The sequence below is a fragment of the Equus asinus genome, chromosome 2 (genome assembly GCF_041296235.1).
Source record: "Equus asinus isolate D_3611 breed Donkey chromosome 2, EquAss-T2T_v2, whole genome shotgun sequence".
In the NCBI taxonomy this organism is placed as follows: domain Eukaryota; kingdom Metazoa; phylum Chordata; class Mammalia; order Perissodactyla; family Equidae; genus Equus; species Equus asinus.
Window position 1 is genome coordinate 8349218 of NC_091791.1, and position 13802 is coordinate 8363019.

Below are 13802 nucleotides of genomic sequence, written 5' to 3' on the forward strand. Positions count from 1 at the left end.
ATAGTCATTTAATTTCTTAAGCTGTATTCCATTTGTTATATCTGTTAGTTGCTTTGTAAGCTACTGAGTCAAGGCAAAAGAACTTTTTATTTACCATGCTTACTATAGATCACACAACTAGTAATATCAGCCAAAAATTATCTTATTTCCAATGATCCAGTGAGTTTTAGTTCCAGGTAATTTTTGTCATTTTTAAGAATATGTCAAATAGTCTACTTTTCGACAAATAACTTTTTCATAACCCAGGCTTCTGAGATCTATTATGTGCTGGTATTATTAGGCAATACACCTGGCTTTGATTTGTTTCCAAATTTGTAGAGATTTGGAATGTCCAGGAAACACTGTCAATCTCTCTCACTAATCTTAGCTTTAATGATCTTAGAATGAAGCACATAAAAGTTACCTATAAAGTTGAAAATATGTTTATTATATGTAAAATGCCGTCATAATTAATGGGTCTTTTTATCTATAACTTTTTACAGATTATCCCTTAAATTCAGTAAAGATTGTGTGTTAATTGTTCTCACATAGATAATTGTTTTTTAATATAGGTAGAAGACTTTTTGAATCTTTCCACAAAACTGACTGGATTTCATATTTGTATTGACAAGGGGACTTTTGATGCCATAAGCCTTAATCCTGACAATGCACTTGAGAAGAGGAAACAATATGTGAAATCTCTCTCCAGGGTGTTGAAAGTGAAAGGCTTTTTTCTAATAACCTCATGTAATTGGACCAAGGAAGAGTTGCTAAATGAATTTAGTGAAGGTAAATGGCTATATCTTGTTCAAATGTTTAATACACTTAAATAGGTTTTTTTCCCTTGGTATTATAGTGTTTTAGTTTTCTATTTGTAGGACTTGCCTGCTTTTCTACTCTGTTAATAACCTTGGTAATATTTTAAACTGTATATGCAAAGGACAAAAAAATAATATTGGTTGAGATCCAGAGTCCTTTTAAAAATTTTCCAAGAAATCCTGGTAGTTAAATACTAAAATTTATGAGCCTGTAAAAATTAAGTTCTTTATTTAAGCTATATAATCTATTATTTAAAGAATCAAACAAAGAAAGCACATATATTGTGCTTCTGACTTCAGTGCCCTGATAAACTGGGAAGCGGTAGTAATAGTAATCAGTAATAATGCAAATGGAAGTAGTATTTTTTTAAAGTCTTACATGATGAGAGTTTTAATTTTATAGATACTTTATATGTCTTGCTAGTGGTGATTTTAGGTATTTAGATTTGTTTTCAGTGTATAAAGAACAATTATTTTTAACATTGCACAGAAACAAAATGTAGGGGCTTGATAGTAGAAATATTACCTGTTAATTCTTGAGGGGATCTCTACCTTTTTCAAGATTTTGGTCCAAGATAGGATTCTTTTTTGCCCCATGAACAAGGTATAATTAGTGCTGTGTCTACTAAGTGGAGATCTTGTGAGAATTGAGAATTTGTAATCTATACATAAATATTTTGAGTTCTTTGGCAGACTGTTTCCTGCATGTTTTTCAGGAATATTTTACCTGCCAATTTATTCATTCAGTGCACATGCATTTCCGGGAAAGTACCTTGAGAATCTATAGTTAGATATTGCTTTTTTTCCTTAGAATCCTTTTCAGGTTAGGATTAAGTTTTTTCACAGGAATGTAGAAAATTTTCAGGATGAAGTATTAATAAATGATATGGTACTAAATTTGTAGTTAAATTTTGAACCTCAGTTGTCACAAGCTAATGGGAGATGAATTTATAATTGTATTGAACGCACTTTATGTTAGAGTTTGTTTTCGTTTTTGGTAATAAGGGAATAGGCAGTAGTGGGGAGAACACTTAGCACACGTCCTTGTGTGTGTACTCAGTGGCTTTGGCAGGTTATATAATGTAAAATCTGAGCTGTTTGAGGCTTGAAATGTCACCTTGTGGGTTCACTACTATTGCCTCTGGAAAACAGGAATTACATATATGTGATTTATTGTCTTTTATTTCATGCCATTAATTTTATTATCTTCCATGTTAAATTTGTTTCCTTTAGAGCTGGTGAGGCCCCGTATTAAAAGTCTTTCCCTCTTCCTGAGGCTTGACAGTTTTAATAAACGTCCAGAGTTACACTGTGTAGGGGCAAGTTCCTTTCCTGGTTTTCAAATACAGGTGTTCTCTTTTACCCCTGGAACCACCAGACAAAAACATATTTGTCTGTTTTTGATAATGAGGAACAGACTTTATCCTGGTAAAGAGTGCTTAAAAATGTGTCTGTGTCTGAGAACTACTGAGTACATTCTTAAACTTATGTTCAGTTTTAAAGGTTAATACAGAATTTAAATAAGCAAAATGTTAAAACAGGAAATGTTAAAGAAATGATTATATACTACTGAAGGCATGTTTTAGGCATATGTCTCTTAGAAAATAGTTTTTGGAGTTAGTTGCAGGACACTAACAGAGCACACTGCCATGCATCACTGCTGAAGGTCTTGTCACTAACTACCAGGACTGGCTTAGACGGTCCCTTTTGCATAGAATAAAGCTTGCTTCACCAATCTTTTAAGGTTCTTTGCTTCTTTCCTTATTTGAAACTTAAATGTTCATAAAACTGTTGAAATGGATTTTCATTTTTCTTTTATAGCCCTACTTATAATAAACATTTCACGTTAGGAGATTTTGATTTCATATCCAAGGGACTTGACCTCTTACAACTACTGAATTTAAAAAACAACAACAAAAAACCTATCTTACTAAAAGAAAAGGGGGACGGGAGAAAGGAGGAACGACTTACGCTGCAGTGATGCTGATGTCTCTCTCCTTCCTATCTTACTACGAAAGTAATCCATATTCATTAGGGAAAAAGTGGAAGAATATGAGTAACTTTAACACATAAGCATATAGACTAATATAATTAAAATCATTTGTTGTCTATCACTGGAATACAATCACTTTAAATATTTTGGTGTATTATCTCTTAAAGTACAGTATCTTCAATTCTGTAGGGTTAGTCCAGGGAGTTAAAAGATTAGTCCTGGAAAATTCACACAGACACTCCATTTTCTCTTGAAAATTTTTATTATGAAATAGTTTAAGCATATGTAAAATTTCAGAAAACAAATATGGGTATATTACCCATGTACCCACCATAGTGGCTCCATTTTCCAGCAGTAAAATATATCATGTTATTTAAAAGAAAGAGTTTTCTTATCAGTTTTTAATGAGCATTTCAATATTTAGCTATTTGTTAAGATCTAGTAAAGTTTAATTAAGAATATGAATTAGAATGTGTAATGAAGCAAAGTGTAAAAGACCAGTTGATACAATAATGTATATCCTTTTAAAATATTTTTTCTGTTTACAAGAGTTATTTGAGCTTAAGCTCAAGACATGGAAACTTGGAAAATGTAGACACCACACCAAAGGAAAAAAAATCCCCCAAAACTAGGAGTCCTGTCACTGAGGGAAAACCATAGTTAACTAAGAGTGACCTTCCAGCCTTATTTATCTTATTTTTTAAAAGCAGAATAATTAAACATTAAATTTCCATATTATTTTATGTTTTAGGAAAACGCCACATTATCTTATTTTGATCTTCACAAAATCACTGTGAGTTAGATAGGGGCATTCATATCTGGAATCTCCTTGCATAGAAACTGAGGATCCTGGTTAAGGTAACTTGACCAGCATATCTTTCACCGAGTAAGTGGTATAGCTGGGACTTGAACTGAGGTCTTTTGAATCCAGGTTAATTTTTTTTAAAACCACACTGTGCCGCTTTGAACGTTCCTACCTCCTTGTCTTCCCAGACCCTTCATTAGTTCAGTTTGGGTCTTGATCTTTGGTTGTGGACTGTTTTTTTATTGTGGTAAAATATATATACTATAAGGTTTACCATTTAACCATTTTTAAGTGTATGGTTCTGTGGCATTAAGTACATTCACATTGTTGTGCAATCATCACCGCCATCCATTTCCAGAAAAATTCATTTTTATTTGCATGTTATTTAACCTTTCTGAATTAAGTGCTTTTATATGTGTGATGTGGATTGAGTTACTATGTAAAGGACTCAGTGCCTGATACATGGTAAGAACTCAGCACAGGGTAGCTGTTTCTTACAGACAAGATGGTGAAGTAGGCTAAAGGAGATGCAGAGTTGAAGGGATGATAAACAGGAAGCTGAGGAAATGGGGGATGGATGGAAAGCCTCTTTTCTGCAATTTGTTTTTGGTCTTGGCTGTCTCTTGTTCAATTCAAAGTGTTTTTGGGTATACACACATACGTATACAGTACACTTGAAAAATCATAAAATGAAATTCAGTCACAATTTAGAGTTTGGAATTACATAGTTTTATAATACTTTGAAAGTACATTGTTAATACAAATTTCCCTTAACTGTGGGATTCAATCCCTAATGAAAGTATTTTAATTTTGTCTGACAGGATTTCAACTTTTCGAAGAGCTGCCAACACCCAAGTTCAGCTTTGGAGGCAGATCTGGAAACAGTGTAGCAGCATTGGTTTTCCAAAAAACGTGAGACTGTTCATTGGACAAATTCAGTTAGCTTTTTTAAGAAGCTCTACATCAAAGTAAACCTGACACAGAAAATGCGAGTGCAAATAAATGCTTAGTAAGTACACAGGATGCACGTGTTGAATAGAAATGATGGGTTGGTAAAAAAATCATGAGTGTGTAAGTGGTTGGGTTTTAAAGATCAACCAAGAATAATTTAAAAATTTCTTTTGTGTTTGAAATGTAAATATTTTTCTTTTTTAGTAAAAAAAATTTCCTGTAACTGCTGAACAGTTAAAAACTTTAAAGCAGTAAATGAATTTACAGAAAGCATGTATTCTTGATTTTTGTGCCTTGGTAAAGTGAATTGAATATGGCTGTTTATTAAGATTTGACCAAAATATTTTAGAGTGAGAATAACAGATAAAACAACTTTCTTAGTGTTTTATTAGACTGTTTATGAAACATAATAATATTTTGGGTTGAATGGTGGTTTTTTTAAAAAAATTATTTAATATCTGAGAAAGTCTCCTAGCCTTTTGTATATAATTAAACAAATCAGATAAATATGTCACTTGATCAAGAAATATTTATTGTGCCTGTATTTTGCGACTTATTGGTCTTTTACACACTGTGAAGGATGAATAGGAAATAGAAAGAAAGACAGCTAAGAGATACTGTTATCTGCCAGCACTGTGTTAAGTTATATTATCTTACTAAATCATTGAATCCTCCCAATAGTTTCTCGAGGTATGTGTGTATTATTCCTGTTTGTATGTATCAAACAGCCAGTATAGGATGGAACCAGGATTCTCCTCTGGTTCTCATTCTAAAACCCGTTCTCTTCCCCTAGTATATTCTGCCTCCCAGGTGCTAAGTCTCTGCTTTTATGAGATTTACAGTTCAGTTGGGGAACTAGGACTGGTATGTAGAAAATACTGCTAAAGAAGTTGGGCAGTTATTTTTAGGAGCTCTGCAGCTCCTTGTTCGTGGCAGTGTTGATCTGTGGACTGTGAGAATAGTGAGTCATCCTTCATTACTTTTCACCATCTCCCTACTGGTCTTAAAAGACTTGCCTAATCAAGAAGTGAGTCGTGTCATTGTGAAAGGGTGGTGTGAGTTATATATATTTATAAGCCCTCAGGGATACAGGGACAAAGATATTTTAGTTAGGGCCTAATTAGTAAGAGAAACAGTTTGTTTATTAACATTTTGAAAAGATAAGGGATATTAATATTTAAGGTATATTTAAGGTAATTAATATTTAATACCATTTTGTATTTGGGCTGATATTTTAATATTGGGGTCAATCACTTTTTTTTTTAAAGTGATGTAATTTTTGATGATTTTCAGGTTTTTGGGCTTGTTGGCTTACTGAATGAACAATTTTTGTTTGGCAAATGTTACTCTTGTAGTCAGTCAGTCTAGCATTACGTCTTTTTTCTTTCCATTTTTGCCCAGGAGTGGGGGCGGGGGGAGGAGGATGGTTTGATTTACATCAACATTAATCAGTTTGTTAAGATTACTACCTGCCTTGCACAAGGTAACTGAAGACATTTCCATAAACTTTCAACACAAATAACATTTTTGAAAAGCTCTAATTTTTAACATTCGAAAAGTGAGAAATTACTTCAAAATATGTGTGATTTAAACTGTAAAAAAATTGTGTTGATTTTACAAACTAGACATGGGATCTTAAACCATGGAAACATATAAATAGTTTTATAATTTATTGAGGAGATCTGGTCTTTGTTGCTTTTTCACATTAATAGTCCTTGATTTCAAATATGAGAATAGTGTGTAAGTACTTGTTTAGAATTCTGAGTTGTTAAGTATATGCTATTTTAAAGCACCAATCTAACAAAATAGGCTTTTTGTTCGACCAGACTGAGACACTGGGTTTGAGTCACTGATGGCTTGGAGTGGGCCTTTGTTGAAAAGCTCCTTGAGTCACTATCATGGGGGTATTATGTGTGTTCCATTTGCAAAAATGAAGGATTTTTGGGGGGGAATCATTAGCTGTTGATAAGGTTAGGAAAAAGGAGTTGTTATCTCCTCTGTTAGTCCTACTGGAAACCAGCCTCTTGGAGGCCAAAATTGAAACAAATGGAAGGTCCAAAAATGCGAACAATAAATTAATATTTTCAAGTAATACTGCGCTTTAAAAACAGGCCAGTAAATGTCCCCAAGTTACTGAAACAAGTTATAAATACATTATTATTAAACGTAGTTTTGTTAAGTCATATGAATATGTGGGTAACTGAAAGGAATTATGCAGTTATAAAAGGGAGCAGTAAGTATAGAATGAATGCTGTTTTCTCTGGATAAGAAGTTGGAATTGTAATTTTATTTCATCAAAAGACACTCTTATTTTGAGGAAACTTGTTTGAAATGCAAACGAGATTTCTCTGTGGAGCCTGCACAGTATTGTTGCTTTTCATTATGATGTTATTGCTGCATAACAGGCCACTTCTGTGTGTAGGAAGTGCGTATGCAAGTCCAAAGGGATTTGAGGCCTGAATGGGCGGGTTACACCAAGTAACAGATAGAAAGTTTTCAGAACATTTTGTTTTAAGCCAGGTGCACAAGTTAGAGTTGCTTTTTGGGACTGGCATTTATGCATATGAGAATCAAACCTGACACTACGCTTGGCAGCTTGACTAAAGCCATTTTAAAATAAGTACAAACTGTCCTTGAATGATTTTCTTCCCATTGTAGTAGCAACGACTTTGCCTTTCGTCTTCATCTGTGATGTGCATGTGATTTTCTATTTACTTTTGGGGAAGCAGGGAGGTAAACATATACAAAAAGACTTTGTATGAACTACGTGTTTCAATTCAGTTACTATTTATTTTTAAATTTCTATGATATTGTAATGCAGTATTATATGTTAACTTTAATTCACATTTATCCAGAGTATAATAGAAACCTTAATTTTTAAGGAACCTAAATTAATAATTGTTTTATATGGCTCTGAAATAATTTTTTTAGTTGATTTGCTAAGAAATAGGCAAGTAGACTATCTCTGCCTATGTTAATAGATTTTGTTTATGTTCTCTTAAATAAGTTTTATATATTTATGCATGTGTGTGTGTCTGGTAACCAACTATGGAAATATACACAAATGTGAAAAATCAGTTGCTCTCCAGGCCAGCATTCTACTGCTGTGGGGAGACCTGGGTTTGATTTCCTGTTTTTGGCACTGTGCTAGGGTGTATGTGCTCCAGAGACAGCCTTCTGTTTTGAGAGCAAGAGACCAAATGTCTTGTGTTCCACAGTAGTAACCTTTTTGGCTAATTGTGGGGGGGTGTTGATGGGCTCTGAAAGGAGTCTTGTCTAGTACACTTCGCTGAAGGAGGCTGCATATGACCCAGAGCTTTATTGTGGGAAGCCACGAGCATGGTAGGTTGAAGGACAATTGCAAAGTGGGAAAAAAATTAGGAAAGCCCTGTCATTTCTCTTGGTTAGGCAGGAAACAGAGATGTCCTTAGAAGAAGGGGGAGCACATGACCATGTTTTATTAACAGTTAATGGAAGAAAATTAATGCTAATTTATTCTTCATACATACCGTGCAATTTGTTAGAAAAGTAAAAGGATAGTTTGAAATTCTTTGGTCAATTGATGGATTCCTATGTTAAGGGCATAGAAATGAAACTCAACATTAAGCAGACAAATACCCAAGCCCACAGGCTATGTAAATGCTGAATAAAACCAGCTCTACAATGGAACTCTGAAAAGCAAGGGGTAAGAAGCCTAATGAATGATTGAATATGACCTTAGCAAAATCCCTGGAGTGTTGTTGAAAGATCATTCAGTTCCAGCTTAGATGTCAAGATGGGCTCCAGTAACCAGTAAAAAAAAAAGAGCTTGAGTCGGTATTTACTGAGTTTTTAAAATCTTTACAACACAGTACATTAGACTAATCATTAAAAAGACTTCTCTAACTGATTTTTGAGCTGTCACTGTTTGGACCTGTAGTTTAGGCCCAGGGAAACCAAATTAAAAATTTAGATAGGAATAATTCCCAAGACGTGAGTGTATCAATATCCTGCTTTATGGAGTAGGACTTCAAAAACTGGGATGTAGAGGCTGGCAGAATGTACTTTTGTCATGCTGATACCATTGTAAGAAAGACTTAGAACCAACGGATCAATTGTACCTTAAAGTATTTGCAAATTACTTGCCTAGTTTATTAGAAGATGATGTAAAAAACCAAAATCTACTTTTTTCACTTTTAAATAGCCTGTTCTGAAGAAATGCTAAATTCTTCTGTTATATTTTTAAATATATATTGCTGTTACTGCATCAGGAAATGATAAGTATGTTAGTGAGTGATCTTTATTGTGCATGCTATCCAGAAGCTTTTTAAGAAAAGCAAATCTAACCCATTTGTTTTTCCAAATACCTAAAAATTTATACGTGAGCCAGCAATTAGCATATCCTGTATATTATCGGAGCAGCTTAGAAAGAAATATGAAAATACTCTGGTTGAATAAGGGGACCATGAACTGTACTTCTCACTCTTCACTAACAGTTACAGATGCAGCAGTTTATTATCATCGGTGATTAGAGCAGAACAGAAGCGCTGTTGGGTGGCTGTAGTTCTCCTGCTATTGCGTTCCTTACCGCTTCAAAGACGGAATAGTCAGGAGGAAGAGGCTAAATGTAGACGAGAGTGGGTGCTGCCAGTTCACATTTTTCCTCTAAAATGAAAATGTCAGTCCTTTGTTCCCATCTAATTTTAGTACATCCTGGCTAAAAAAACGTTAGGATGAAAAATGTTAGGATGATTTCCAACCATGGAACTTTGAAGGGTGGAGTGGGATGGGGGAAGAGTAGAGGAAAGAGCAGTTTACATTCCATATCCGTTTGCCTTTCTGCGACAGCATCTAGCCCTTACTCTGTTGATTTTGGTAATGAAATAAATTTAGATGCACTGAAGCAGCAATAATTAGGTTTTCGTGCCATATCCTCCACGAAAAGCCTAGTTGGAGTCTGAATGGGGAAAATCATAATATGGTCTTTAATAGAACATACTCAGCTGAATTAAAGAGCTGTGTGCAAGTTTTGAAGAAAGGCCTGAAATTGTGAGTGAAAACTACATGTTATTTACAAATAGAACCTTTGAGGTCCATTTGTGAATCAGTGAAACTGCTTTTATGCTATTGTTTTTAATGAGAATAATATTTGTTGATTTTTGAGAAGCAGTCATAAGCAAGGCACACAAGTCAGAGCTGTTTATTCTCTCTGAAAACCCTAATAGGTCTAGAAGGAAAGTTCTGATTCCGTGAAGAGAGCCAGTTGGTCAAATCATTGATAATATAGTTTGTTCAAGAGATAGGACAGAATTCCATATGATTTTGTAGTTGGAAGTGCCAATTGTTGTGGTTATTATTTAATTAAAAAGTGATTAACTGGATTAAACGATGAGGGGAATTCCACATGCTGTAACTTACTGTGAAATAAGCCTGTCTTTTCCAAAGGTTTGTTCATGTAACAAGCAGAGGTTTCCTCTTGGAACCTCTGTATGATAAAGACATTATGTAGCCCAAGTAAGAGAGATCATTTTGTTATTAAGTCTGTGTGATTAATGACTTAATTTGTGACAAATGCAATATCAGCTTATTTTCTGACCTTGAAATTTCATTTATTTTGGTTCCTTTCATTATAGTAATGGATAATTTGTGTTTAAAATCTGTTAGGTAAGAGAATAACTATCGAAGATAAATAATTTTTTTAATAATACATTTTGGAGAGAAAAATGATTGGAACCTAGGCCAATCTCTTTCCTTTTCTAGGCTTTGTTTTTTTCCTCTGAAAATAAAGGCGTTCAGTAGGTGATACTTAAAAATTCTTCTCTATCCCTGTAGTAAGCTTGGCTGCCATAGACTGGGTGGCTTAAACAGCAGAAATTTATTTTTCACAGTCTGGAGACTGGGAATTCCAAGATCAAGGTGCTGGCAAGGTAGGTTTCATTCTGAGGCCTCTTCTCTTGGCTTGTAGGCAGCTGTCATCTCTCTGTACGTTCACTTGACCTCTTTTTGCATGCTTGTGGGGAGAGAGTGAGTGTGCGTGAGCATGTTCTCTAGTGTCTCTTGTTATAAAGGCACTAATCCCATCATGAGGACCCCACCCTCATGGCTTCATCTAACCCTCGTTACCTCCCAAAGGCCCATCTCCAAATACCGTCACTGGGGGTTAGGGGTTCAACATATGAATTTTGGGGAGACACAAATGTTCAGTCCATAATAACCGCTGAAGTTGATTTAAGGGTTCAGAGAAAGGCCTACAAAATAGGTTTCTACTATATATGGGAAGTTTAAATACTTCATTAGTTAAATATCAATTGTTAGGTTACTTGATGGTTCTTTTAAACCAAGGTATCTATTCATGTGTGTGAAAAAATATATGTACATATAATAAAACATTTGAAGCAATCACATGAGTATTTTTCAATCTAAAAACATCTTTAGATTTGAGTATTGTCTCTGATATATATTTGATAATTCCGTTTGTATTCATTTGACCGTAGAGATGTTTTATCCAAGAAACTCAGAAAGTTACATCTAATTGTTTAGTCCACTTTGATTTTATTTATAGAAATATTGAGATCAAGATTGAGCATAAGCAAAATTGGGGTAATCTGAAGGATCTCCCTAGTTTGATTCTTCCCTATTCTAAACACATAGAAACTACACACTCACAGATGACCTAATTTACCACTCTAAAGTCCCAGGGCTTTGAAACTTCTTTCTCATGCTACACAGAGACCCATGCTTGGGTATGGTACCTGCGTCTGCCCTTCTTTATGCCTTGTACCTCTCTGGCTACTGTCAGTCTATAACTGTTTACCCCCTCAGTGAAATTGAAGTATGTTAAAGGTGCTAGCAAAGTGCCTAATGCGTAGTAGATACTTATTTAAAGTTGGTTTTTCTTCAGTACATTTCTCTGAAGCAGTTTCATATGGTGGAGAGAGAAGCACTTGTGACTCTACATAATAGGGTTGTGAATATTAAATAAGAAAAATAACTGTAATGCAGCTTAGCATGATTCCTAGTGTACAGCAATGCCAAATATTCTTTTCTCCAAGGACCCTTCTTCCCATTGGAGCTAATGTATTGAATTGTTCAGGATTTTAATCCTCACTGCCACTGAGTTAATGTATTCAGTTCATTGTAAGGTGCTTGTATTCCAGGAGTGATTAGATGAGTGAAGAGAGGAGGATGAGTGGTAGATAAGTAAGAGGGAAAGTTCAGAACTTCTTAAAAAATCATACCGTGTAGCTCCTTTTTCCTTAGTCGCTAGATAGGGCTGGTGCTGAAGCACCTTTTCATTTAGTTAAGAAATGAGGACCATACACCAGATGCCAGATTTTCACAAAATGTCCTTTCTGATGTGTTTCAGCAGACTTTAAAATACCCCTCAGATTTAAGATAGTTATCTGTTAAAGTGGTAATTATTTAGTAATGTATGTCAGTGTGATGGGGAAAATATTAATGAGGATGCCTTTGAATTGAAAACAAATGGTCAAAGATATAGTGCACCTTCCTTCATCAGATCTGAATGCTAAGGCATTGTTTCCAGTGATATCAAAGAAGAGAACAGAGAGCAGGTGCCCCAATGACCATGCATCGGGTTTTAATGAAAGTTGTTGAGTTGGATTTGGGTCTTTTACTGGGTATTGAGGAAACAGTAGACTAAGATTTTACCATTGATTTCCACCTTGCCTCATCTAGATTTGATATCTTTCATCAGTGAGTTGTGTTTGTTTTCCTTGCTATAAAGTTGAGTTAAAAGTGCCATTCACAGTGGCATTTTAAAGTTTGATGTTGGGTAATACTTTAAATAGTTGATCTGATTTGTCCTTAGTTTATACTAGAACTGACAGTATAGTATGTAAAGTACAGTGAATTAGTTGTTTATGCTAGTCTAGAAAAAATGTCTTTTTCAGATTTGTTGATTTAACCTTTTTATGGGTGGTTAAGTGAATATCCATCCCAGTGCCTGGAGTGCTTAGTATGACTATAGAAATGCTGGCCAGAGCAGTCGCACTTTCTCTAGTTAACCTAGTTTCTCTAGTTTAAGTCTTTAACCATTTTCAAAAAGTTCTCCAGAGATGAGGTTAATATATGATATGATGTACATTCTTAGGACAGAACATAAAGCTTCATTACTTTATTTATTTAAAAGATTTTTAGTTTTCCTTTTTCTCCCCAAAGCTCCCCAGTACATAATTGTGTAGTTTTAGTTGTGGGTCCTTCTAGTTGTGGCATGTGGGATGCTGCCTCAGCGTGGCTTGACAAGCGGTGCCATATCCGCATCCAGGATTCGAACTGGTGAAACCCTGGGCCGCTGAAGCAGAGCACGCGAACTTAACCACTCAGGTCCGCGGCCCCTAAGCTTCACTACTTAAATTAGGTAGTTTACCAGTACAATGATTGAATAACCTGGTTTTGATCAAGGTTTTTTGTTTTTTTGGTTCCTTATGAGAGTTAACAGGAGCTGTAAGTAGTATTTAAAATTGCAAGCCAAGTCCTCATTCATATCACTTCTTTTCTAGATTCAGGTCAGCTGCAGGATATGCACATACAAAACAGGCAGGGCTAGTCCCTCTTACAAATAGTGATAGGTATAATAAAACGAAACAGCCTTGCTTTTGATTAATATAGAAGATTGACAGACTGCTGAGGAGAGTTAAGAAATACACAGGCTAGTATAGTGTGTAGGGCGAATGTTCTTTTCATCCTGCTCCCAGGAATGTTCTGGCCATTGGAGCCAGAGACTAATTTTTTTTCTTGATATTTTAAATCTAAAGGATTCAGTCTTTAGATTTTAAACTCTGTGAAATCAGAAACTGTGTAGTTTCACAGTTTCCTCTCTCCCTAATGCAAATGAAATTTACTCAGTTTCATTTCTATGGGGATAGTCAGGATAGCAGTAGCTTTGAGCATATCACTAGCGATGAGTTAAAAATAGATTTTTCTTGAGGCAGTGACTTATATGGCAGATAGTTGACAGAAGAGAAAAATTAAGTTAAATTTTGGGCTTGTGTCTCAGATACTAAATCTGAATTCCACTAAAGAATATTTAAGAAAAAAATTGAAATTTTCATTTCAAGATGAGAAACGTTTAGTCTTGGTGTGCTGTTGAAATATTTTCTAGATTAAATTCAATATAACAATATGAAATATTGTAACTTGGTTTTAGCTGTTTTTGGTGGAGTAACTAAGGCAAACTAGGTTATGGATGACTAACTATGTTATAGTGATACTAATTAGAATCTACTTCAGCTAAGATCATAAATAGATGAGGGAA

General features: G+C 34.8%; 1 protein-coding gene across 3 annotated transcripts in view; it reads left to right on the top strand.

The window, feature by feature from the left end:
• Window positions 1-13802, top strand: part of EEF1AKMT2 (EEF1A lysine methyltransferase 2) — a 73675-nt gene that overhangs the window by 20179 nt on the left and 39694 nt on the right. For 2 of the 3 annotated variants that reach the window (XM_014857703.3, XM_014857705.3), the window contains exons 5-6: window positions 552-768; window positions 4417-5073. In XM_014857703.3, the coding sequence (XP_014713189.2) occupies window positions 552-768; window positions 4417-4511 (312 nt within the window). In that variant the 3' untranslated portion in view covers window positions 4512-5073. Of the gene's footprint in view, window positions 1-551; window positions 769-4416; window positions 5074-13802 lie in introns of those variants that run through there. The other variant, XR_006514570.2, reaches the window with a different exon arrangement.